Source organism: Patiria miniata, unplaced genomic scaffold (assembly GCF_015706575.1).
Source record: "Patiria miniata isolate m_02_andy unplaced genomic scaffold, ASM1570657v1 HiC_scaffold_24, whole genome shotgun sequence".
Classification (NCBI taxonomy): domain Eukaryota; kingdom Metazoa; phylum Echinodermata; class Asteroidea; order Valvatida; family Asterinidae; genus Patiria; species Patiria miniata.
The window spans coordinates 4,766,310-4,791,072 of NW_024037063.1; the positions used below are offsets into that span (position 1 = coordinate 4,766,310).

At 40.4% G+C, this 24,763-nt stretch overlaps 4 protein-coding genes across 11 annotated transcripts; 2 read left to right on the top strand and 2 right to left on the bottom strand.

The window, feature by feature from the left end:
• Nucleotides 1-381: 381 nt before the first annotated feature.
• LOC119732074 lies at nucleotides 382-6,840 on the bottom strand. The gene is made up of 8 exons (XM_038205445.1): nucleotides 6,540-6,840; nucleotides 5,277-5,343; nucleotides 4,582-4,722; nucleotides 3,661-3,753; nucleotides 3,076-3,303; nucleotides 2,410-2,538; nucleotides 1,831-1,923; nucleotides 382-1,683 (listed from the first exon to the last, which is right to left on the bottom strand). The coding sequence occupies exons 1-8, from the start codon at nucleotides 6,612-6,614 to the stop codon at nucleotides 1,448-1,450; spliced, it is 1,062 nt and encodes a 353-aa protein (XP_038061373.1). The 5' UTR covers nucleotides 6,615-6,840; the 3' UTR covers nucleotides 382-1,447.
• A 1,573-nt stretch (nucleotides 6,841-8,413) lies between these two features.
• Nucleotides 8,414-21,668, bottom strand: LOC119732075 (fucolectin-1-like). 5 transcript variants are annotated; one of them, XM_038205449.1, is made up of 5 exons: nucleotides 21,584-21,668; nucleotides 10,697-10,892; nucleotides 10,360-10,482; nucleotides 9,543-9,632; nucleotides 8,414-9,017 (listed from the first exon to the last, which is right to left on the bottom strand). In XM_038205449.1, exons 1-5 carry the CDS (start codon nucleotides 21,584-21,586, stop codon nucleotides 8,764-8,766), a joined length of 666 nt encoding a protein of 221 aa, XP_038061377.1. In that variant the 5' UTR covers nucleotides 21,587-21,668; the 3' UTR covers nucleotides 8,414-8,763. The 5 variants fall into 5 exon arrangements, with proteins under 5 accessions (XP_038061377.1, XP_038061378.1, XP_038061376.1 ...); XM_038205450.1 differs by lacking the exon at nucleotides 21,584-21,668 and adding an exon at nucleotides 15,209-15,293; XM_038205448.1 differs by lacking the exon at nucleotides 21,584-21,668 and adding an exon at nucleotides 15,209-15,288 and having other exon boundaries at nucleotides 10,697-10,907.
• LOC119732076 lies at nucleotides 13,191-22,923 on the top strand. Of its 3 annotated transcripts, XR_005271511.1 has the most exons (6): nucleotides 13,195-13,433; nucleotides 14,261-14,338; nucleotides 14,800-14,891; nucleotides 15,248-15,370; nucleotides 15,949-16,154; nucleotides 22,515-22,923. XR_005271511.1 is itself a non-coding variant. In XM_038205451.1 (5 exons), exons 1-5 carry the CDS (start codon nucleotides 13,355-13,357, stop codon nucleotides 16,069-16,071), a joined length of 495 nt encoding a protein of 164 aa, XP_038061379.1. In that variant the 5' UTR covers nucleotides 13,191-13,354; the 3' UTR covers nucleotides 16,072-16,487. The 3 variants fall into 3 exon arrangements, 2 of the variants coding, with proteins under 2 accessions (XP_038061379.1, XP_038061380.1); XM_038205451.1 differs by lacking the exon at nucleotides 22,515-22,923 and having other exon boundaries at nucleotides 13,191-13,433; nucleotides 15,949-16,487; XM_038205452.1 differs by lacking the exon at nucleotides 22,515-22,923 and having other exon boundaries at nucleotides 13,196-13,433; nucleotides 14,261-14,299; nucleotides 15,949-16,487.
• Nucleotides 19,675-22,863, top strand: LOC119732078. Of its 2 annotated transcripts, none has more exons than XM_038205453.1 (5): nucleotides 19,675-19,892; nucleotides 20,641-20,718; nucleotides 21,177-21,268; nucleotides 21,625-21,747; nucleotides 22,328-22,863. In XM_038205453.1, exons 1-5 carry the CDS (start codon nucleotides 19,814-19,816, stop codon nucleotides 22,448-22,450), a joined length of 495 nt encoding a protein of 164 aa, XP_038061381.1. In that variant the 5' UTR covers nucleotides 19,675-19,813; the 3' UTR covers nucleotides 22,451-22,863. The 2 variants fall into 2 exon arrangements, with proteins under 2 accessions (XP_038061381.1, XP_038061382.1); XM_038205454.1 differs by having other exon boundaries at nucleotides 19,682-19,892; nucleotides 20,641-20,679.
• Nucleotides 22,924-24,763: the final 1,840 nt, after the last annotated feature.

The following is a 24,763-nucleotide window of genomic DNA, read 5'->3' on the forward strand; positions in this document are numbered from 1 at the left end:
CTTTATTGTTGAATGTTAGAAATACACGTAGTAAAAAAAAAACCGGTAAAAATTAATAAAGATGTAATATTGATTCTGTGTTTGGAGCATGAGTGACCTTAAATTAAAACTCAAACAACTCAGATAAGACTTCATTTTCACGGATAATTCCACGAGACATCAACATTTTACGACACGGTATTTTAGATATTCAAAAAATACTACTACGCCTTGCCATAGCGAGTGACATTAACGATAAGTCTATATACTAGTCGATAACTAAAATATCATACGAAATATTAATTCAATCACGTGATATATTTCACGCATGCGTATTAAGGTCAATGACTTTACTAGCCTGCTAGATATCACGAAGAAAAAAGAGATCACGGACAAGACAAATTTTCATGCTGAGGGAAGTTTTAATAAGCCTTTTTGACAATTAACCATGCATAACACCAAACAATAAATTCAAACGTAAAAACAAATAAAAAGAACAAAAACAATATAACTATTATAAAACAATATGACACCACCACCGTTCTGTGTTGTTTTTCATATTTCCTTTCAACCCTTAATAAAAGCAAAATGAAGCTAAAATATAACACCAATGTGATGTCCTTAAGTTGAAAATTCCGACAACCACACATTGTAGGACTACTGTATTATCTGAAAGCATGGGAGTTGCCACGATGTTATTCCACTGGGGGCAATATCACGACCGTGCAAAGAGGGCTGGTAGCCAGATTTTCTTTCTTTCGCCCGGCTGCTTCACGAGAAAAGTGTGTGTGGGCAAGGCCGCAAAAACAACAAATTTTTTTTTTTGGGGGGGGGGGGGGAGGGGGCAAACATTGTTCTGTTCCCGAAAAAGTGGGTCGGACAATTTTCCGGCCAAAATTGAATATGAAAAGCAAAGGGGGGGGGGGCACTAGGACTTTTCATGGCCTTGGTGCACTGTGGCACAATGCTAATGCTGTATGAAGTGGCTGCCTTTTTTACGACGTCAGAAAGGGGAAGAGGGAATACAATTTGACTAATGGGGGCGCTCTTCAAAGCGGACAATATCAAATTTGTTTTCCTTCGTAATATGTTAAAAGGTGGGAGAGAGTATATAGTCGTGGTTGTGAGGCACTGATTATACGAACCTTAACACTCTATTATTTAATTGCCCCCCTTATGTTATTTTTCTTGTTACCCTTTCTTCATTTTTTTATGAGGGGATTTCTATCCATAGCTGGGGAGGGGGGGGGGGGGAAGTGCTGCATTTGTAACAATGTATGACATGTACCTAAGATCTAATTTAAGAGCAAAATTTCCAGTTTATATTGGTTCCTGTGAAAAGAATTAACATGAAAAAAATCCATTCACAATAACTCTAGAGAATACGATTGTTAATCGGTCTTAATTCGAAGATGGGCATCGTCAAATCCGTTCCTGATTCACGGGGAGGTACCGGTCGAGAAGATGCTTAGCAACTTCCGGAGGACAGCAGCACATCAACGTAGACCTCACAGAGTTGCAGAGTAGCAGTGCCCGGAATATCGACGCTCACGTAGCGCGCCCTCAACGGTTTATCGCAGTCAATCTCGATGGTCCCTCCTAAAGGTTGTGCTTGAGTGCTGGTAACTGGTGCCCCGCATGCCGCGTTCTGTGTGACGGTGCCGCTCATTCCAGCACGAACCTGGGCGCCCTGCAGTCGTTCACCTATAAACACGATGAAAATACAGAATAAACATAACTACACGTAAAGCAAAATCACTCCTTGAAAAAAAATATGGGGGAAGGGCTATAAAGATTTTTATTCATGAGCTTGAACCATAAACACATTTATGCACATTCTGAAATACTTACTGCAGCAGTCTCCACGGTTCAGGATGGTAACCTTGGTAACGCATTGCTCTTCCTCGAGATCGACTTTCCACCAGGGGTTCATCGTGTCGGCAACTAATTCAAAAGGGAAAACAGAGGGCGTTATTTCTAAAAAGATCAATCCTTGAAGGAGTTTCATTTTCAGGAAATGTAACTGAATCAGGAGACTTGCAATAGTTCTCAAACCAAAGTTGTTCAAAGTGCTACTAAAGAATCATCGCCGATTCGCATACATCAGGCGGGTCATTATGAAAAGATAGAATATGTTTTTTTTTCATGCTCTTCCCTTTTATACAGAGACAAAAATAGGAGTGGTATAATGTAGGCCGACTACCATTTTCCATGTCTTGTGGTTTCGAATGCGCCGCCTGTTCTTTTTTGTTTGTTTGTTTGTTTGTTTGTTTTACAGCGGATCTCGTCGGATCTAAGAATTCAGGAGTACTAACGGAATGTTCAAATTTAACGTTTCCACGTTGAAGTTCACATCATCTCATCTCAAAGATCGTGAATCCGCCAGGGACCAACCCCTGTCGAATTCAAACAAAGAGGGGGATATCTTACCGGTGTGCGAACAATGCGCCATTTGTGATGAAGGACTGCCGTCCACTGCGTTTCCTGCCGGAAAGTTTCCGCTGCCATGGGACGAGCTTTGTGAGGCAGGCTTACCAACGATATCAAAGCTCGTGGAACCTGTTTTGAGACATTGGTGAAAGTAAAAATACGACTCCCAAAAATCAAATAGCAAAAGCATTTCTAGGGTTATAAAACACTGTAAAAAAAAGTTGGGCAAAATGGGTTGATAATTTGACCAGTGCTGGACGAATTATCAACTGCCTACACTCTTGGGCAAATTCTTCCCAATAGTTTGACAGTTTTTACCCAATTCAACCCAATATGAGGTAATTTTATACCAATGTCGGGTAAATTACATTGCCCAACAGTATTTTACCCAACGTTTTTACAGTGTAATATTAACACGCTCGCCACTTTTCTCGTACAGAGAAGATGTTGGAACTTTTGAACGGAATGCCAAAGAACGAGGTTTCAAAGATGTCTGTTTTGCAAAATGCTCGTATGGTTTGCCTTCATAACAGCTAGTTTTAAGACACATTTGTAAACTTGAAAAGCAAGCTTTAAGCCACATCTCATGCATTTTTATTGAAAGGCGTTTTTACATTGGCAAAGGAAACCCTAAAAATAAAACCAATCTAGCTTCGCTGAACTTACATTGATCAAGGGGCAATTCCTGTACAGTGACCTCACAAAGTTGCAAGGTTGCGGTACCGGGGATATCCACGCTGACGTAGCGGGCCCTCAACGCCGGAGAGCAATCAAACTCGATGGTACCACCGAGTGGTTGGGCTTGGTCAGCGGTGACAGGTGAGCCACAAGTCGGGTTGTCGGTGACAGTGGTGCTGTCACCAGCGCGGACAACAGCGCCTGCCAGACGTTCGCCTGCAAATAGGAATCATTTGGCTGATGATTATGACTCCATTTCAGAAACAGTAATAATACTTATTAATTGATATCACTTCATAACTTTGTTATACAAAAAATGTATTCCTATCCCATAGTGTTCCATGCAACTTCCATGTCCAGGATAATAGATTCCAAATCTGAATGCAGTAAAATGGAATTTATGCTAACATTAATTTTTTTCACAAAATGGAGTGAAAATGGTCAAACGTCGTATTTTTGCAACCGTATAGTGCAACCACATGACGTCATAGTACAGAGCAACCAACCTTCCTGGTTTTTTTTGTATGCGGATCGAGAAAATATGCAGATTACAGACACCATAAAATGACTTACTGCAGCAGTCTCCACGGTTCAGAATTTCGACTTTGCTGATACAGTGGTCCGCTCCAAGATCGACTCTCCACCACGGATTCGAAGTTTGAGCAACTAAGCAACAAAAACATGAGAGACGATATTAGTAAGCTCATATAGCTCAAGAAAGGTCAATATAATATATCAGCTGCTTGCATGGGAGTTGCTAGGATGGGGCAAGGGGGCGTTTGTCCCCCCTCCCCGTAAAAAGGGGAACAAGAAAAAGGAAAAAGAATAGGAGAGATTCCAGCCAGCCAGCCAGCCAGCCAGACAGTAAATAAAAGGGCAACGGATGTCAGTGGCGCACCCAGGATTTGGCTGGGGGGGGGGGGAAACTTGTTTTCCAATTTTTTTTAGAAGTTTGATTTTTTTTCAAAAAATGTTGCCTAAAATTTTTGGCCGCAGAAAAAATATATTTTTGGGGGGGAGGGGAGGTGGACTATTTGGTGGACGTTGGTGGCGCCATTTACACCCCTTTTACACTACTCAAAAATAGGCCACATTAAAATATCACTAAACAAAAAATTGAAGAAAAAAAATTACAACCTTTTGGGGGAGGCTCAAGCCCCAGAGGCCCCCCCACCTCTTGGGTGCGCCACTGACGGACGCGCCTTTCGGGTTAAAAAAATTAACACCACAAAAGCATTCAATAATTGGCTCAACTTTTTCATAAACAGAATTACAAATATACCCCTAAAATGTGATGCTATGAAGAGATTGCTAAAAGTTATCTTACCGGTGTGCGAACAATAGAAAATATTTGATGAGGCTGCTCTCCACTGCAGAATGTTCAAATTTAAAGATACTTTTTTTAATGGTTCTATCTTTCTCATCTCATAGATCGTGAATTCGTCGTGCATCAAGCCCTGTCGAATTAAAAAAGGGGTTGGGTGGATATCTTACCGGTGTGCGAACAATGCGCCATATCTGAAGAGAGGCTGCCGTCCACTGCGTTTCCCGCTGGAAAGAGCCCGCTGCCGTGGGACGAGCTTTGTGAGGCCGGCTTACTAAAGATACAGAGCGGCTTGGGACCTGTTTGGGAGACTATTATAGAAGTAAGAATCAAACAATTAAAAATCTCGAATAAAAACAAGTTCCTAGTGCAGCTGGGGTTTATTATGCTGATAGTTACGGTCACGAGCTTTCAATCTTGCAAACAAGAATGATAAGTCATTCAAACTGGATGAGAAATCTTTAGACAAAATCTTCACAAAGTAAGACTACTGACATTTTTTGGAGATTATTTGCAAGTATCTCCCTTCACAAGTATTAAATAACCATCGCTAATTATTATGTTCTAGTGAAGGTTAGCGGTAATAGCATGTGGAAATTTCTTTTTGGAAGATAAGTTGTAAAACTCAGACAGTTTCACAACCCACAAGTTCTTTTCAGAATCACACGTCTTCCAAAAACTGATTTCCACACTGTGTTACCTTCATCAGTTCACACTACCACCATACAAAGTTTCAGATATTACTGAGAACTTACTGAGTTCCAAAGAAATATCTGCATTGAAAGCCAAATCTTATTTTAAAAAAATAGCAATGTTTGTCAAGTATGTAGAATTCCTTCGTTCTTGCTTGGATATGTGTCTGTACCTTCAGACTTCTTGTCTTCGGTTACTTCCTTCAGGACACGATCAATCAAGAATTCCAACTCCTCTTCCTGAGCATTCATGGAATAAGGGGAAAAACGGCATTTTAAGACGGTCTCTTACAAGTTAACTGATGTGCTGCCACTGGAAAAGGGAACCCCAGGCGGGTTCTATTGATCCAAAATTAAAGGGGGGTCGGCTAGACCCTTCGCAAGTGACGGCACCCTATATATTCTTAAGATTTTGTTTTTGGGCTGTTTCGGCAAAATTGCTGAAACAGCCTATGTGTCAGTGTGTTTAAATTGTGATATTCTTTGAAGTAACCAGTGGCGTAGCCAGGACTTTTTCAGTGGGGGGGGGGGGGGGGGGGGGGGGGGGGGGTGGACATTTCATGGGGGGCGTCATGTAGATCAATGATAATTTTTTTAGAATCTCAAAATCTCAGTGGAGGGGGGGGGGGCGACTGGGGGGGGGGGCGACAAGGTTTCATGGGGGGGGGGGGGGGGGGGGCCCTCCCCTCCCCCCCCCCCCCCCCCGGCTACGCCACTGCTTTGAACGGATTGAGCAATTTCAGTTTTTTTTTTCATCTAAAAGTAGTTTCAGTCATTATATTTTTTGGTGCTACATTTTTGTTTAAATATGAACTATAATTTTTGGGGTTTGGGTTCCGGTTTTTTTTTACTCACCTGGTATATATCAAGACTGTCCAACGAATCAGAATGATGAACAGTCTGAAACTGTCTAGCTGAGACTGACCATTGACCAGCTGTCGAATGTTTTTGATCCATCAAGCCCAATTTTTTGTTTTTATAAATAACTATTTATTTCCAATTTCTTTTTATGCGAAAGTCAGAATTAATACACTTATCCGACTAATGGCAGGTTCTTATAGACACTTATTACATCATTCATGTTATTCAAAATCGATGGTTATAAGCGCATTATTGACATGTCAAAAAAAGATATATATATTGTAGTCTTTGCCATGGGCGTTGCCAGGATTTTTTCTAGAGGGAGGGGGGCAAAACATATTTTCCCCCAAAAATTCCTGTATTTCTCAACATATTCTCGATTTATCAGTTTTAGAGGAGGGGGGTAGGGACATTCCCCCCCCCCCCCCCCCCTTGCTCCCCCCTCGCGACGCCCATGCTCTTTGAGAGAAGTACATGACTGCATGTTTAATGGTATGAAACTCAGTTTGCCCTGCCAGAACCAACTTTGTCTCTAATGCCATTCTTTACGGAGTTGAGAGAAGAAACCATCTCACCTCGTTCATGGCGTCGGCGGTCAGGAACCCCACAAGTCCCAGCACCAAGACAGCAGCAGCTACCCAGCGAAACATTCTTCTTCTCTTGATTTCAAAAACTCGGAAGGAAAAACGATCTCTAACAAGAATTGAGCTCAAGCCTAGTGAACGCTAGCGAGACCAGACACCAGAGTGAGGGAGTGGCGGAATGGGGTATGCTTTTATATCCTGCAGAAGGGCATGTATCCCATAATATTTGCCGGAAAATATTTGCATTGTTATAATGGCACATGAAACCGAGGCTCTTTATTACACATTTCTTTCAGTTGTTGTGGCCTGATCGCAGACCTCCACAAACTGCTCCCCAGAGTTTTTATTGACTAGGCTTCTTTTATACCTCAATGTTATTTATCAATCTGAATGGACCCAACTCGCCAGGTTTATTCAGAGTTCAAATACGAGCACCAAAATAAGACTGGATCTGAATGCGCCACTTACAAGGAATATACAACATTTGCTTTTGCTGTAATTTTCAGAAATGGATGGATTGGGGGGTTAGTATTTTGTAACAAATATCGCTACACTGACTTGTTTGAAGTTTTGTGTTCGTAGATGCCGTTAAAACCAAGAAAAACAATCAAGTTCCTGTAGACCATGGTTCCCTGACCCCACTTAAGATGAAATGGAGCAGTTTATAGACGTCGGTTGGATTGTAAGGTCAGGGAACCAGTCTAGCCAGCTTGTACCCGTTCATAGGTGTGTAATGGATTGCGAACAGATGTGGTCAAACTAAATATGGTAAATTGGGGGCAGCACTTTAAAAAAAAAAAAACACTGGTCGGCTGACCCCTCCCTCTCCCCCTCCGTTACGCCCCTGGTACTGCATCTTTCTTCCAAGTACATACACGATGATATTATGCACGTTCATGTACATGTACATCTGAAGTATCATGTACATCATGCATACGCTGTAGTTGTACTTGAGCTTACATGTACATGTACATACAACTTGAGTATCATTCAATAGCCTGTGTTTGCACGCAAGCACCGCACGACGAGTCAACAACTTTTTTAACAATAAGTACCAGGCACAGGTTCAAGGTTTGAATACCGGAGACCCGGCGCCATCCCATCATAGTTTACAACAGAAGTTTGATGTTATCCAGGCGTCTCGATATGCAACAAAAGCGCTTTAGTATACCTCGATATAATAATGAACGTGACTCCGAATCACACAGGGCTAAGGCTGAACAAAATGAAGGTTCTTTGTATTTTCAAAACCAAGGCCGGTGCCTTTGTATGTCCGACCCAAATCTTTGTTTTCTTGTCACGTTTTACCCGCAACTACACGTATATGACCTCTAAACACACCATTCGTCCTATGCACAATGGCACGCTGCGACAACTTCCACAATATTAACAGAATAAGAATGAATTATTAAGGGATATATTATAAGACCTTATTTTTTTGGGGGGGGGGGGCTTAAAGGATCATATCAGCAGCATTGCGGCCACTGATAATTTAAGGTAATTCATGCTCAGAAACTGAATCAATATACAACATCTTTATTAATGTTTACTTTTATAATTTTTTTTTACTATTTCTAACATTCAACAAAAAAGGCGATTTTCACATAAAATTTTGTAGGTAATTGTTAATTTTTATGGTTCCTAAGACGTTGTGTCCACTTCCTCAATACAGGCTAAACTAAATCCTTCTTTTGGGTGTTTTTTTAATTAACGAAAAATTCTTTGCGTTATTCAATGTACAGATTCAGTGTCAAAGTGCAATTAAGCAGGAGCTTCTACATGCCACTGGGTGGTCGGTTGGTCGGTCGGTCGGTCTGTCTGTCGGTCGGTCGGTCTGTCTGTCCCCGAAAATTGGCCAACAACATTTGACCAAAACAATTGCACTCGCACTTGTTAAAAATAAAAAAAGGCTTACAGACAGTCATTTTGTTATGTTTTAAACCGCTGTGCTTCTACCAAAACACCAATTGGCACGATTACTTTATACAATCAACAGTCACCTTAAACCCTCAATAAATTAATAAATGCAGTGCTTCGTGGCATGCATTTGGTTTTACACGCATATCCCAAAGTCAAATGACAGAATGAAATTTTGTCTTGTCAATGGATTAATGCCACAGTTGTAGAATGTATTCATTATTCTCTATCAATGACGTCTAGGTACAGAGAGCTGACATGAAATACGCCGTACTTGTACTTGTACATGTGTGCGCATTCACTGGCAGTTTTGTTCGCCCGAGCAGTGGTCCAGGGGTATTTCCTCTACCGTGACCTCACAAAGTTGCAAGATGCCTTTACCGGGGATATCCACGCTGACGTAGCGCGCCCTCAACTCCGGAGAGCAATCAAACTCGATGGTACAACCGAGTGGTTGGGCTTGGGCAGCGGTGACAGGTGAGCCACAAGTCGGGTTGTCGGTGACAGTGGTGTTGTCACCAGCGCGGACAACAGCGTCTTCCAGGCGATAGCCTGCAAATTGAAAAGTATCCACAGATTTGGTTTAAACTTCAGTTTTCCCATTGTTTACATTTAAGACAGTTTGTCCGTTATAAAAGCGATTGCGATTGATCGAGTGTGACAATGCAACCAACGCTTGGTGGTGCATTTTATCGTAAATCGTTCCCGTAAACAAAAAGCTGGACGCCATAATGTTTTGATAAATTGCCCAAAACTGTTTTTTGTTAATTTCAAAATTAGCTTTGTCTTTCCTGTAGATTTTTTTAATTGCATAATGATACACAGAATATGCGTAGCAAATTTTGAACGAATTATTAAGGGGGCATTGTAGAAACTTGCTAAAAAACTGTATTTTTCTTACGACAAAAAGGTAAACATTATGTTGTAGTTAGTTACTCTATAGCATTTTTGCACAATTACCGGGAAAATCGACCAAAGAATAAGCAGTTACGGGTGAAGGTACAATGTCTTCCCCAGTGCTAAGAATTAGGATCCCTAAATCTCTCGGTCTTGATAGTTTGAATGTTCATGACTTACTGCAGCAGTCTCCACGGTTCAGAATTCGGACTTTGCTGATGCAGTGGTCCTCTCCAAGATCGACTCTCCACCACGGAGCTGGATCTTCAACTATATTATAACCCAAGAAAGAAAGAGTCAAGAAAAAAAATAGACACAAATTCGCTTGTCAAGAGCACCTCTTAAATTGTCTTTTGGAATTAAAACAACCGACCATGGGGTTGAACAAAATCGTTGGAAATTATTGATATCTGACTTGTGACGTTTTGGCCGAAGGTATTTATAAATGGGAATGAATGGGCTGGGCAAGTTCTTTCGTTTCGGTTCTTTCATTTATACTGAAATGTGCATCCTTATGGAGACATTTCTTTGTTCTCGTGTAGTAAAGTTTTCGAGTTTGAAAGTACAGTTTCAAAATGCTCTTATTTGACCAGAATTAATTTCCTTGGCTGAAATTCGGACTTAATATCCGTTTTCTAAAACTTTACCATTTGCGACAAATCAACATACCTTAATCAATATACCTTGGAAATTCCTAGTTTTTGAGTAAAATCCATATATCTATTTCGTGAAAAACTTGTGGAGACGTATTCATCTATAGAAATTGCCCTGTGGAGACGTATACAATCTTTTGTTCCCTATTGTGTGCATGTCTCCAGAGGGCACGGTGTATCAGATCGGGCCATTATCCACCCCAAGGCCCCTAGCGGCCAAACACATATTTATTCCCTTATACTCGGTTGCCATTATTAACACCACCTCGCAGATATATAGTTGCAATAAATACTTTAACTTTCCTATCCCTTTCCCTGCCAAATTACTTAGATGTTCATCTTACGGGTGTACGAACAATGTGTGATGGCGGATGAACTACTGCCGTCTACTGCCGCAGCTGCTCCATTGTTGTGCATTGAACTTTGTTCGGCCGGTTTACCAACGATGCTAAACTCCCGAGCACAAGCTGTAAAACATCGGTACAATTATGAGTTTTATTAAGTGGTTTTCATAAGTAATTATCCACTCGTTCAATCGACGAGTTAAACATTTCGCCTAATTGGTCAAAAGGGATTTCTTTTTATATTTGTGAACATTTGAACGTGGCTAGTTTAAGACGTAATCTTGCAGATCACGGTTCATTTTGTTTGTACTTTAAAGATAATATGTATTCATCTTACCTGTACCTGCGGTAGTTTTTTTGCTTTCGTCAAAGTAGAAACTGTCTTGCTTCTCTACAAAGGTACATGGGCTCTGGAGTCTTGTTTGATTGTTGAGTTCACAAAGATGGCTGCCTGCATCATAGTTGAATGATGCACACTGTGGGTCCATAGAGCAGTCTCGCCCACAGATCACAGTAGTAGATACAGCCTTCATCTGAAACACATGACCCTGCAGCTTGCGATTACTTGCAAAGTGAAACTCGGGAGTCGACCAATGTCGACACTGGCCATGACAGCTTTTTACCAGAAGAATCAGAAATAACCCTTCCATGAAAACATTCATTGTGTGGCCGGCCTTCAGCGTGAAGTATGGAGTGGTCACCTTTACACCTTATTTACATGCGGTGATTATTGACGTCGATGGACAAATTCCGAACTTGCAGATATTTTTTTGTCAGTAGTATAAATGTCTTTATAACAAACTTGCTTAAGTTGAATAATCCAGCATCAGATAGATGAAGTAACATACACCGTGCTAACGTTATACATTGATGCATATCACTGGCATTGTGACTGGTAAACAAAATGTGTGATCAGTCTTGTTCACTCCTGTGCTATCAGACGGCGCTGTTGCTCTGGTACTGTGCCATAATCTAATATCGTCCAGTTATAAGCCGGAGAAAAAAAACAAATAAACAAACAAGCAACAAGCATCAATACTGTTTATATCTTGTTGTCAGGGTAACTGTTCGTTTCTGACTGAATGAATTTGAAAAGGATCAATCAATAAAAGGCAGTCAACGGTTGGGCAACGTATGGGCATGCGAAAGATTTTCATTGGTCAAGCTTACCTTCGTGCACGGACAATTTGTTTTTGTCTCCTTTATATCTTGTTGTCAGGGTAATTGTTATTGCTGACCGAATGAATTTGAAAAGGATCAATCTGCATAAAAAGGTGGTACAAGACAGGGGACAACTTCTGTCCATGCATGCGTAAGGTTGGCATTGGTCAAGGTTTCCTTCGGCACGGATTTTTTCCTCGTTCTTTAGAGGGTTGGTTACTCTACATCTTGTCAGGATAAATGACCGAATGAATATGAAAAGGGTCAATCATAATAAGAGGTAGTACAGGGCAGGGGACAACTTCTAGTCTTGTGTAGTGAAGGTTTTCATTACTCAAGCTTTATTTCGTGCACGGGAAATTAATTGTCTTCGTGTTTTGGAAGGTTGGTTAATACTTGAAGGTTATCACAGAAAATCAATACCCAACAGAGAGTATCAGTTTATGGTTCTTTTGGGCGGGTTTCGATGTCAACTGCCTTCCATGGCAATTAACCGATGTAATGAAGGGAAAATGCGATTAATTCCAGTGCTTTCAATATTGCCTTGGTGATGCACGAATAGTAATAATTTAATCAAATCGGATCAAATCAAATCGACATCTTGCATAGTTGAACGATGCATACTGTGTCAATATAGGGCAGTCTCGCCCACAGATCACAACAGAAGATGCAAGCTTCATTTCCATTTTCACAATTTTTTTTTTTAAAGATTATTTAAAAATGGCGAATTTAGTCCAATTTACTCCAGAATGCAGGACATGATGCAACGGATTTGGAGAGATGCACCTGCCTCCGCTCCGTGCTTGACAAATATGCACGGATAATTAAAAAGGCACCACGACGCTCTGTTGGGCACAAGACGTGTTTTCCGTGTTACCACTGTGAATTTACTCATTGCAGAAATCATCACGTTCATTTTGTAATTTTTAGAGTGAAGTAGGCCCTAAAGATGTTCCATTAAATACACGTGGTGTGTCAACGTTTGAGTGCAGGCCAGTAAATAGGCCCAAAACTGCCTAGTACGCTGGCCAAATCACGATTTGCATGCCCTCAAATTATCTGGTATTAGAGCTTTTGGAAGGCCATGAATTAACTTGGTGGTTTGTGAAAAAAAGGAGGGGGGAAGTCGTGCAGAGGAATGCGTGCTCGTATTGTTTGTGTGAAATTCGGGTGGCATTTTCAAAATGGAGATGGGCTTCACGACTTCTTTTAGGGGCGATCATCATTGGTTGTAAGCCCCAAAATATTGAACAGAAAATGAAACTTGAAAGATGGTGAATTAAAGCTTTAATGTGATGTGTGTCTCCAAATACCTTGGAGAGTTGTGAGTATTTTAAAATAATTTTGGGAAGTGCGCGTAATTATCACTGATGTCTATGGCAGTGTATTTACTCTGGTCTGTAGCCTTTTGTTTGCACCGAGTGAATAACGTGTCGCTACGGCACCCTCTTTCACTAAAATATGGCGCAATATTAATCCTCTTCGATCGCTAGAAGAATGTTTTTGTCAACACGTCCTTGGGATCTTTATTTTGATGCAAACCAACGCGATTATGGAGAGCGCGATCTTAGTTTGGATTACTAAAGAAATACCAAAACGTCCAGGGGTGCGATGAGCAGTCATTGTAATGTTACGTATTCATGCAAATTAGGTTCGGTTGACTCAGACGGCTCAGGTTGTAGACGTACAATGGTATTAATTCTAGTATAACTTTCCATCACGCGTCGCCCTAAGTGTGTACTGTGCAGGTCGAGTCGAGCAGTTGTGGTGATCTTTACAGCACTTCGAAATACACCAGAGTTTCGACACTTCATTTCGAATAGTTGCACCGCGCATGCTGAACAAAATGGCTGTTGTATCTTACTGTCTGGTTGGTGTCCTTCTTCTGACTGCTCTGGTGAGCGGGCAAGGGGGTAAGTCAACCATGCATTATACCTTGGGGAAAGATTCCCATATCTGGCCATCACTTGTCACCCTGTGCACAAACCCTATAAGACTGGTCTGAAAATGTCCAAGTGTTTCTCAGTAAACTTTTAAAATATTTTTCCCTGCTAAATTCGACTTTTTAGAACATATTGTCACTTTCTGATGGCTGATAGGCCACTGAGGGGAAAAAGTTGAAAAATTCTGCCAACCGGACACCACTTTTTTCAATTAATTTTCTAGCGCCAAAAGTTACCTTATTCCCTCCACTTTCCCTCCTCTACTCTCACCCCCTCCTTTCCTTAATTTCTATTTATCAATCAGTCGCTCACTTCATCGAGATTCGAACCTCGGACGCTTGCTTGATACACGAGTCTCTTAACCGCTAGGCCGCGCACGATCGCTGTTGCAATGATCAATCTTTGGACGTATTTGAAGTATCCATTGAAATAAACTAAATATTCATGAGAAAATAAATATTCATAATGACGTATTGCACTATCATTGGCCGGCTCATGCGACGTCTCATGTGACGTCATGGTTATCGATGTCATGCGTATAACGTACCGCTGTTCCAGACACTTCAATCAGTTTTGACCGACTGCTTCAACTCAGATCTGCACTACATGTGCATGCAAAATGTGCTCCAAAAACACATTTTTACAAATTTTTTTCGCATGTCCACTCTTTCCTGGATTCCTCTTGGTTGAAATCACAAGGTAAGGTGAAAATTTGGATGTTTGGCGGCAGTTAAGTGGTGTCCGGTTGGCAGAATTTTTCCGCTTAATCTGTTTTTTTTCTTCTTCTATCAAATCAGATCTGCTGGCTTCCGAACCACAGTTGGAACTTCTCAACGGGAAGGTTAAGATCGACACGGATGTGCTTCGTCCACTTGGTAAGTTTAATACTAATAATACAGTTACTTAATATTTAAATATTTAGTTTTTGTCTAATCTGAGGTCCCCACTTCATTTCAGGGAAAGAATATCCAGACGCCACTTCTTTGCTTGTGTACAAAGTCTATGGAGAGCTGAGTGCATCATGATTTTTAAAGTATTTGTAACAAAATTGGAAATGTTTTTCAGTCCAAGATTCATGTCTTTTCAACATTTTTGCAATGAGTGAACTTCATTGAGATAATATATGAAAGAAGACGTGGCGTGAGGAGGCAACGTTCTTTCCCACTTGAGTTTTATTTCAAAAACAACCTAGCGCAATTTTGTTTTCGATATATCTGAAAGGGTACTTTTCCGTATGATAGCACAAAGGCATAAAAAAGGGGAGTTTCAAGTAGCCAAGCCAAAATCGCAGAAACTGCGTTTATCTGTTTCCTGTTATTGTTTTTTTTAACCAAAGTGGACAGCATGACGAAGAATCCTTTCCTGTGCACCGCCTGCGAGAACTTTGTGCAGTTCCTGAGAAACGCTACTGACAACCAGCAACTACTGGTTAGTATACAGGAAACCTCAATTGTGTAGAATTGAGCATTCATCTCTGAAATGTATCTGTCATTCCAAATCATTAGAAATGAAAGCACATCAGGTGAAACGCACCAATCGTAAAGAAGGCTAGTGTAAGGAAAGGCTACACAAGGATATCATATTTTTTTTGCTCTCATGAAAGCCAAACGGTACCAACAGTTTCTACATGTCAAACAGTCAAATAAAAAAGAAACAGAAAAAAATGGAAAACATAAGACAACCCCCATAAAAATATTCAATATCCAACTACCAGACTACCTGTTAGATATTTGCAAACTATTTACCATCTTCGCTTGACTCACTTCCGTCTTGTATTTTAATAGGGTGAGCTAGTGACTCTTCTCTTGCCCGTATGTGACTGGTTTCCATTCGCACTGCATGAGGAATGCCTAGGTGCTGTCCGTGAAATACCCACACTTGTGAAGATGTACGCTAATTTGTATTTGGTAAGTATTGACCTATCGCCGTTTGCGAGTTAGCACGCCCCTTAGACAACCCTATGGACTTTTTGTACACCAAGCTTTGTTTGTCACAGATTTTGCGCGTTCCGCGTCCATTTGTATATCATGTAAATGGACAATGTTCCACAAGCTGTGTTGACGCGATTCTAACGCGATTATACCGCGATGGGTAAATTTGAAGCCATATGCGGCGATGTGGACGCACGTGTGCATGTCGCGCGCATTCTTCAAGTCGACTGGTGCGCGCGCGTTTTGGCAACCCTATTGGTCGAAAGAGGTATTGAGTGCGTCCGTAGTAACACCTGTGCGCTTGTGGTTCCACCTTATTATATAGCCATATAAGTCTCCGATATGTTCTACAAATATCTTTATTTAATAGCAACCCTTAACTAGTGGTTGTTTCTATTGAGTTATATGGCTGTTTGATTTATTTTTAATCTACCTATTGTTGTCATTGAGGCCTTATAGTTTTATTATTTTCAAATTGAAAATTGAGGATATAAAGTCTTTAAAAATTCAAATCTTATACTTAAATACTTGATGTATTTTATGTTTTCGAATAGGACCCGAAGATAGATTGCGCCCTCCTCTGCGCAGCATCTCGCATGGCCAATGCGCCCAACCCTGTTCCCTTGACGGTGAACGACCTCGTGCAGATGATGGAGAAGAAGCCAGCTAAACAATAAACAACCGATTTGGAAGGAGGTTGTCATTTCAACCGAGGCTAGTCTCTTGCACCTTAGCTACATACCGACCGATTTCTTTCACACGACCGTTGAGTTCAGAGTAGCTTTTACGAATTCAGAAATGCCAGTTATGAACTTCAGATTTCAGAACTATTGAAACATCAGAAACATATCTGGGTCTGTTCATTAAAAAAAATCTTTCAAAATCAAGATGCACATTTTTGCAAATCATACGCACTGTTTCGAATGTGACAAAATATTATATCGCATGATCAGTTAGCCTTATACAAAAGTACCAACAAACGTCCCAATATTTTGCTTTGAGGTCAAGACTGAATAAAAACTTTTTTTGTATTAAGTTTTTGTCTTATCGTAAGCTTTGGTTGAAATAAATATGCCGTGAAAGCAAATCAGAATGTCGTTTGTAAACAAGTTTTTTTCCCTGTTAATATTCATGTGTAGACATAATGCGCTGATTATATCAAATGCCGCCCCCCCCCCCGCCCCGCTGTCCCGGCCCGATGTACATCGTGTCTGGATAGGCGCATACGCGTCAACCCGTTATTAACGTCAAAGATTGGGCTCAGAACAATTACCTAAAGCTGAATGGAGATAAAACTTAAATATTGCACATCACAACACAGTTCCGCAACTCGTCTACCTTGCCTAATTTTATTATAGATAACGCTGTGGTGAAGATATCTAACTCGACAAAAAACCTTGGTGTTATCCTGGACTCCACTCTGAACATAAATGCTCATATCAAAAAAGTATGTAGGTCTGCATCTTTTGGCATTCATAAAATAGGGAAACTTAAGGAATTTTTTGGACAAATCCTCTACTGGACGTCTTATTCATGCTTTTGTCACTTCCCATTTAGATTAAATATATGCTGTATTAAACTGTGCGGTAAGTTCACGAGTCTTAATTTCCCGCTTAAGTTTTAAATCCTGAAATAATTTGAGGTAGTAATTGTCGTGGTACGTCATTCATTCTTTGCTCCCAACGCTTTGTTCGGATTAGGACTGTTGGGGGGGATTTGTCGGTTTTGTATCGCGCTCTTCGGGAAAACTGGGGAAAGAATGTGGCCACCTGATGCTGCTTTTTCTTCTTCTTCGTATATCATCTCAATGAAGGTCAGTCGTTGCAGAAATGATAAGCCATGAGATTGGGATTAAGAAACATTTCCAATTTTCTTAGGGAAAATTAATTGGCTTGACTCTCCATAGACTTTGTACACAACCGCTGAAGTAGCGTCAGGTTGCAACACTTTCTAAAACTGGACATGCAGAAAACCATATTGCAATGAAAACGTCCCCGTGTGTGCAATACCCATGAACTGATTATAGAGAACTTGGGCGTTCGACGCTGGTAGATTTTGTACGAAAGCCCTGTAGTGCCATCAAGTATATATTTTGTCCAAGTTCGTTTTTATGAGATATATTTTTCCCAAAGTTCGTTTTTACGAGATACATTTAGTCGAAGTTCGTTTTTATGAGATACATTTTACCCAAAGTTCGTTTTGACGAGATACATTTTGTCGAAGTTCGTTTTAATGAGATACATTTTACCCAAAGTTCGTTTTTACGAGATACATTTTGTCGAAGTTCGTTTTAAGAGATACATTTTACCCAAAGTTCGTTTTTACGAGATACATTTTGTCGAAGTTCGTTTTAATGAGATACATTTTACCCAAAGTTCGTTTTTACGAGATACATTTTGTCGAAGTTCGTTTTAAGAGATACATTTTACCCAAAGTTCGTTTTTACGAGATACATTTTGTCGAAGTTCGTTTTTATGAGATACATTTTACCCAAAGTTCGTTTTTACGAGATACATTTTGTCAAAGTTCGTTTTTATGAGATACATTTTGTCAAAGTTCGTTTTTACGAGATACATTTTGTCAAAGTTCGTTTTTATGAGATACATTTTACCCAAAGTTCGTTTTTACGAGATACATTTTGTCGAAGTTCGTTTTTATGAGATACATTTTACCCAAAGTTCAATTTTACGAGATACATTTTGTCGAAGTTCGTTTTTATGAGATATATTTTTTTGAATTTCGTTTTTACGAGATACATTTTGTCGAAGTTCGTTTTTATGAGATTTTCTTGTGTGCAAAGTGTCACGTGCGCTTTGGCGTTCATCACTTGTAATTCTGTGAGGACATGCGAGTTCTGGATCGATTCTAGGCCTAGCCCACAGTACAGGCCCCTGAGGCACGCGGGAACGAAGCAAAGTTCAATTTGCTGTATATTCAGTACGGAGTCCCTAAAGGGACATCCAAAAAAAAAATTATCTCGTGCGCACGACATAATATCTCGTGCGCACGACATAATATCTCGTGCGCACGACATAATTATCTCGTGCGCACGACATAATTATCTCGTGCGCACGACATAATTATCTCGTGCGCACGACATAATTATCTCGTGCGCACGACATAATATCTCGTGCAGATGAAAAAAAAAATTGGATGTCCCTTTAGGGGCTCCGTAAGATATCCTGTGTCGCCCGAAAAAAAAATTATCTCTTAAAAGCGAACTTGGGAAAAATATATCTCGTAAAAACGAACTTCGACAAAATGTATCTCGTAAAAACGAACCTCGAGAAAATATATCTCATAAAAACGAACTTCGACAAAATGTATCTCGTAAAAACGAACTTTGGGAAAAATGTATCTCATAAAAACGAACTTCGACAAAATGTATCTCGTAAAAACGAACTATGGGAAAAATATATCTCGTAAAAACGAACTTCGAGAAAATATATCTCATAAAAACGAACTTCGACAAAATGTATCTCGTGAAGTAGGCCCTAAAGATGTTCCATTAAATACACGTGGTGTGTCAACGTCTGAGTGCAGGCCAGTAAATAGGCCCAAAACTGCCTAGTACGCTGGCCAAATCACGATTTGCATGCCCTCAAATTATCTGGTATTAGAGCTTTTGGAAGGCCATGAATTAACTTGGTGGTTTGTGAAAAAAGGAGGGGGAAGTCGTGCAGAGGAATGCGTGCTCGTATTGTGTGAAATTCGGGTGGCATTTTCAAAATGCCGAGATGGGCTTCACGACTTCTTTTAGGGGTGATCATCTTTGGATGGAATTTTCTCCAAAAAGTCATTGGTTGTAAGCCCCACAATATTGAACAGAAAATGAAACTTGAAAGATGGTGAATTAAAGCTTTAATTTGATGTGTGTCTCCAAATACCTTGGAGAGTTGTGAGTATTTTTTAATAATTTTGGGAAGTGCGCGTAATTATCACTGATGTCTATGGCAGTGTATTTACATTGGTCTGCAGCCTTTTGTTTGCACCAAGTGAATGGCGTGTCGCTACGGCACCCTCTTTCACTAAAATATGGCGCAATATTAATCCTCTTCGACCGCTAGAAGAATGTTTTTGTCAACACGTCTTTGGGATCTTTATTTTGATGCAAACCAATGGGATTATTAAGAGCGCGATCTAAGTTCGGATGACAAAAGAAATACCAAAACGTCCAGCCGGGTGCGATGAGCAGTCATTGTAATGTTACGCGTATTCATGCAAATTAGGTTCGGTTTACTCAGACGAACGGCTCAGGTTGTGGGCGTACAGTGGTATAAAATAACTTTCCCATCACGCATCGACCAGTGTGTACTGTGCAGTCGAGTCGAGCAGTTGTGGTGATCTAAACAACACTTCGAAATTTAAAAGTTCTTACACCGGAGTTTCGACACTTTGTTTCGAATAGTTGCACCGCGCATGCTGAACAAAATGGCTGTTGTATCTTACTGTCTGGTTGGTGTCCTTCTTCTGACTGCTCTGGTGAGCGGGCAAGGGGGTAAGTCAACCATGCATTATACCTTGGGGAAAGACTCCCATATCTGGCCATCACTTGTCACCCTGTGACAAAACCTATGAGACTGGTCTGAAAATGTCTGTGTTTTCTCTCTAAATACTTTAAAACTATTTTCCCTGCTAAATTCGACTCTTTAGGACATTGTTATCACTTTCTGATGGCTGATAGGCCACTGAGGGGAAAAAGTCGGCGATGGCCATGGGAATCTTTCCTATCTTCGCTTCCTGTAGCCCCATAAATGTGGCCAATTTACTGGACTACCTCCGTAAACATAGGCCACACATCCACATGTACTAAAACGTGTCGCACTTTGCCAAATTTTGATTTTCACATTTAGGCTTAGTTTGTAGGTTTTTTTTGCTTTAGAAGCATATTCGCCCTCTTTATAGGCTAATCAAAATGTGCTGCCTTTTTCAGATGGCTATTTTTTCGTGAAATTTCCAGATTCATATGCACACGTTTGCGTATCAAAATTTCAACATGAAATTTCACAAAAATTAGACATCTGAAAAAGGCAGCACTTTCTGATTAGCCTATAAAGAGGGTGAGTATGCTTCTAAAACAAAAACCCTACAAACTAAGCCTAAATGTTAAAATCAAAATTTGACAAAGTGCGACACGTTTTTGTACGTGTGGCCTATTTTTACGGAGGTAGTCCAGTAAATTGGCCACATTTATGGGGCTAATTTTCATCTTGCCTAATCTGTTTTTTTTTCTTCTATCAAATCAGATCTGCTGGCTTCCGAACCACAGTTAGAACTTCTCAACGGTAAGGTTAAGATCGTCACGGATGTGTTTCGTCCACTTGGTAAGATACTAATACTACAGTTACTTAATATTTAAATATTTAGTTTTTGTCTAATCTGAGGTCCCCACTTCATTTCAGGGAAAGAATATCCAGACGCCACTTCTTTGCTTGTGTACAAAGTCTATGGAGAGCTGAGTGCATCATGATTTTTAAAGTATTTGTAACAAAATTGGAAATGTTTTTTCAGTCCAAGATTCATGTCTTTTCAACATTTTTGCAATGAGTGAACTTCATTGAGATAATATATGAAAGAAGACGTGGCGTGAGGAGGCAACGTTCTTTCCCACCTGAGTTTTATTTCAAAAACAACCTAGCGCAATTTTGTTTTCAATATATCTGAAAGGGAACTTTGCCGTATGATAGCACAAAGGCATAAAAAAGGGAGTTTCAAGTAGCCAAGACAAAATCGCAGAAACGGCGTTTATCTCTTTCCTGTTATTGTTTTTTTTTAACCAAAGTGGACAGCATGACGAAGAATCCTTTCCTGTGCACCGCCTGCGAGAACTTTGTGCAGTTCCTGAGAAACGCTGCTGACAACCAGCAACTACTGGTTAGTATACAGGAAACCTCAATTGTGTGGAATTGAGCATTCATCTCTGAAATGTATCTGTCATTCCAAATCATTAGAAATGAAAGCACATCAGGTGAAACGTGAATCTTAAAGAAGGCTAGTGTAAGGAAAGGCTACACAAGGATATCATAATTTTTTTGCTCTCATGAAAGCCAAATAGTACCAACAGTTTCTACATGTCAAACAGTCAAATAAAAAAGAAACAGAAAAAAATGGAAAACATAAGACAACCCCCATAAAAATATTCAATATCCAACTACCAGACTACCTGTTAGATATTTGCAAACTATTTACCATCTTCGCTTGACTGGCTTTTTCCGTGTTGTATTTTTCAGGCTGAACTGGTGACTCTCATCTTGCCCGTATGTGACTGGCTACCATCTGCAATGCATGAGGAATGCCTAGGTGCTGTCCGTAAAATGCCCACACTTTTGAAGATGTACACTTATGTGTATTTGGTAAGTATTGACCTATCTCCGTTTGCGAGTTGCCACGCCCCTTAGACAACCCTATGGAGTTTTTGTACACCAAGTTTTGTTTGTCACAGATTTTGCGCGTTCCGCGTCCATTTGTATATCACGTAATTGGACAATGTTTCACAAGCTGTGTTGACGCGATTCTAACGCGATGCTACCGCGATGGGTAAATTTGAAGCCATATGCGGCGATGTGGACGCGCGTATGCATGTCGCGCGTATTCTTCAAGTCGACTGGTGCGCACGCGTTTTGGCAACCCTATTGGCCGAAAGAGGTATTGAGTGCGTGCGTAGTAACACCTGTGCGCTTGTGGTTCCACCTTATTATATAGCCATATAAGTCTCCGATATGTTCTACAAATATCTTTATTTAATAGCAACCCTTAACTAGTGGTTGTTTCTATTGAGTTATTTGGCTGTTTGAGTTATTTTTAATCTACTTATTGTTGCCATTGAGGCCTTATAGTTTTATTTTTTTCAAATTGAAAATTGAGGATATAAAGTCTTTAAAAATTCAAATCTTATACTTAAATACTTGATGTATTTTATGTTTTTTCGAATAGGACCCGAAGACGGATTGCGCCCTCCTCTGCGCAGCATCTCGCATGGCCAATGCGCCCAACCTTGTTCCCTTGACGGTGAACGACCTCGTGCAGATGATGAACAAGAAGCCAGCTAAACAATAAACAACCGATTGGAAAGGAGGTTGTCATTTCAACCGAGGCTTAGTCTCTTGCACCTTTAACATACCGACCGATTTCTTTCACACGACCGTTGAGTTTAGAGTAGCTTTTACGAATTCAGAAGTGCCAGTTATGAACTTCAGTTTTCAGAATTATTGAAACATCAGAAACATATCTGGGTCTGTTCATAAAAAAAAAATCTTTCAAGTGTTCTATGAAGATGCACATTTTTGCAAATCATACGCACTGTTTCGAATGTGTCAATGTTATATCGCATGATCAGTTAGCCTTATACAAAAGTACCAACAAACACCCCAATATTTTGCTTTGAGGTCAAGACTGAATAAAAACTTTTTTGTATTAAGTTTTTGTCTTATCATAAGCTTTGGTTGGAATAAAAATGTCGTGAAATCAAATCAGAATGTCGTTTGTATAAATGCTTTGTTTCCCCGTTGATTTTCAACCCCGTTTGGACATAATGCGCCTATTATATCAAATGCCCCCCCCCCCCTGTCCCGGCCCGATGTACATCGTGTCTGGATAAGGCGCATTCGCGTCAACCCGATAAAAAAAAACAATGCTCAAGGTCTTTGTATTAAAAAGATTTATTCAATATTAATTGCCTCTTCGTTTTCATTCTGCGTTTTGATTCGGCGTCTGCCATCTTGAATGTTCGCCAATGCACACTCGGGTGTTCACCCGTAAGTTCACGGGTCACAGAGATCAGCCGCTCGGGAACAGGGTTTCGAATTCACCCTATTCCTACGTACTGTGTAACAATGAAACGGGATTTCCCGCGTGTGCTGTACCCTGGGTACGTGGCGCCAAACCCAGTCACCTGATTGTACGAAGCGTACATTGTCGGGACTTTGCTGTATTAAACTGTGCGGTAAGTTCACGAGTCTTAATTTCCCGCTTGAGTTGTATAAGATCACATTGTACGAAGCATACATTGTCGGGACTTGGCTGAAGTTGTACGGTAAGTTCACGAGTCTTAATTTCCCGCTTAAGTTTTAAATCCTGAAATAATTTGAGGTAGTAATTGACGTGGTACGTCATTCATTCTTTGCTCCCAACGCTTTGATCGGATTAGGACTGTTGGGGCGATTTGTCGGTTTTGTATCGCGCTCTTCGGGAAACTGGGGAAAGAATGTGGCCACATGACGCTGCTTTTTTCTTCTTCTTCATATAGCATCTCAATGAAGGTCAGTAAATGCAGAAATGATAAGCCATGAATCTGGGACTAAGAAACATTTCCAATTTTGTTAGGAAAATTGGCTTGACTCTCCATAGATTTTGTACACAACCGCTGAAGTAGCGTCAGGCTGCAACATTCTTTCTAAAACTGGACGTGCAGAAAACCATATGTGTCTATTGCAATGAAAGGGGGCCGTGTGTGCAATACCCATGAACTGATTATGGGCGTTGGACGCTGGTAGATTTCGTACCCAATCATGTGCTCATCAGTAGTGGCTCCCTGACCTGTCAATTCCCCGACGCCCTGACAGATTCGTCAAAATAGAATCTATTTTATGGGAACCAGACTAGTTTCGATACCATTTCTGTTGTATAATGCATAAATTCTCCCAACTCTGTTCCTTACTCTATGCTTAAACTGTACGTCTCGAGTGATAATTTCAAGCAGGATTTCGGTTATTTTTGTTAAATACAAAAAATATATATTTTCTGTAAATAAAATAGAAGAAGCGAAATGTGTTCGAATCTCCCCATATACCCTATACTAATCAACAGTCATGTGCCTATCATCCACAAAAGTAATTCAGCATTCGTGTTCCTGACAAAATGTTACAATTAACACTGATAGGCCTAAATGCCTTTGAAACAATTTAGTGGCAGTGATTACAAAAGAATCACTTGATTTCATGTGATCTTGTATTCATAAATACCTCAGACAGTTTAGCTATTCCTATTGGTCGAGAGCCCGTCACGTGGCCGGTCTTAAACGGATGATAAAGACATGGCTAGCTGGTCTTAAACACTTTTCCAGTGTCACAATAAAATGTGGACTCCTAAAAATCCAGTGCCTCTTACCGTTTCATTGGTTGAACGTTCACAATCCTCACGTAGGCATGCGCAACACTACAAGCAAGTCAGAATTTTATAGTTCTAAATTCAAAACGCAACGCCCCAGGTGCGTTCTGCGTGACATCGCGCAGAACATGTTACGCGCGCGTCAATCTCAATAAAAGGGTTGTTTACATCTAACTCGCCAGCTGAACACTCCATTATTTTGCTAGAGGGATGTTTCAAAAAGCATGAAGTGAACTTGTTGAACAAAATCGGGATTTTTTGAAC

Excerpts from the sequence above, each read along its gene's own strand:
- LOC119732074 (XM_038205445.1), bottom strand. The coding sequence starts at position 6,614 with ATGTTTCGCTGGGTAGCTGCTGCTGTCTTGGTGCTGGGACTTGTGGGG. Across the intron at positions 3,754-4,581 it reads GGCGCATTGTTCGCACACCG|TTGCTCAAACTTCGAATCCG; the intron begins GTAAGATATCCA and ends TTTGTTGCTTAG. Across the intron at positions 2,539-3,075 it reads GGAATTGCCCCTTGATCAAT|GTTCCACGAGCTTTGATATC; the intron begins GTAAGTTCAGCG and ends GTCTCAAAACAG.
- LOC119732075 (XM_038205446.1), bottom strand. The coding sequence starts at position 11,021 with ATGAATGTTTTCATGGAAGGGTTATTTCTGATTCTTCTGGTAAAAAGC. Across the intron at positions 9,633-10,359 it reads CACACATTGTTCGTACACCC|TTGAAGATCCAGCTCCGTGG; the intron begins GTAAGATGAACA and ends GTTATAATATAG. Across the intron at positions 9,018-9,542 it reads GAACCGTGGAGACTGCTGCA|GCTATCGCCTGGAAGACGCT; the intron begins GTAAGTCATGAA and ends TTCAATTTGCAG.
- LOC119732076 (XM_038205451.1), top strand. The coding sequence starts at position 13,355 with ATGCTGAACAAAATGGCTGTTGTATCTTACTGTCTGGTTGGTGTCCTT. Across the intron at positions 13,434-14,260 it reads TCTGGTGAGCGGGCAAGGGG|ATCTGCTGGCTTCCGAACCA; the intron begins GTAAGTCAACCA and ends CTATCAAATCAG. Across the intron at positions 14,892-15,247 it reads CTGACAACCAGCAACTACTG|GGTGAGCTAGTGACTCTTCT; the intron begins GTTAGTATACAG and ends GTATTTTAATAG.
- LOC119732078 (XM_038205453.1), top strand. The coding sequence starts at position 19,814 with ATGCTGAACAAAATGGCTGTTGTATCTTACTGTCTGGTTGGTGTCCTT. Across the intron at positions 20,719-21,176 it reads GGATGTGTTTCGTCCACTTG|TGGACAGCATGACGAAGAAT; the intron begins GTAAGATACTAA and ends TTTTAACCAAAG. Across the intron at positions 21,748-22,327 it reads TGTACACTTATGTGTATTTG|GACCCGAAGACGGATTGCGC; the intron begins GTAAGTATTGAC and ends TTTTTCGAATAG.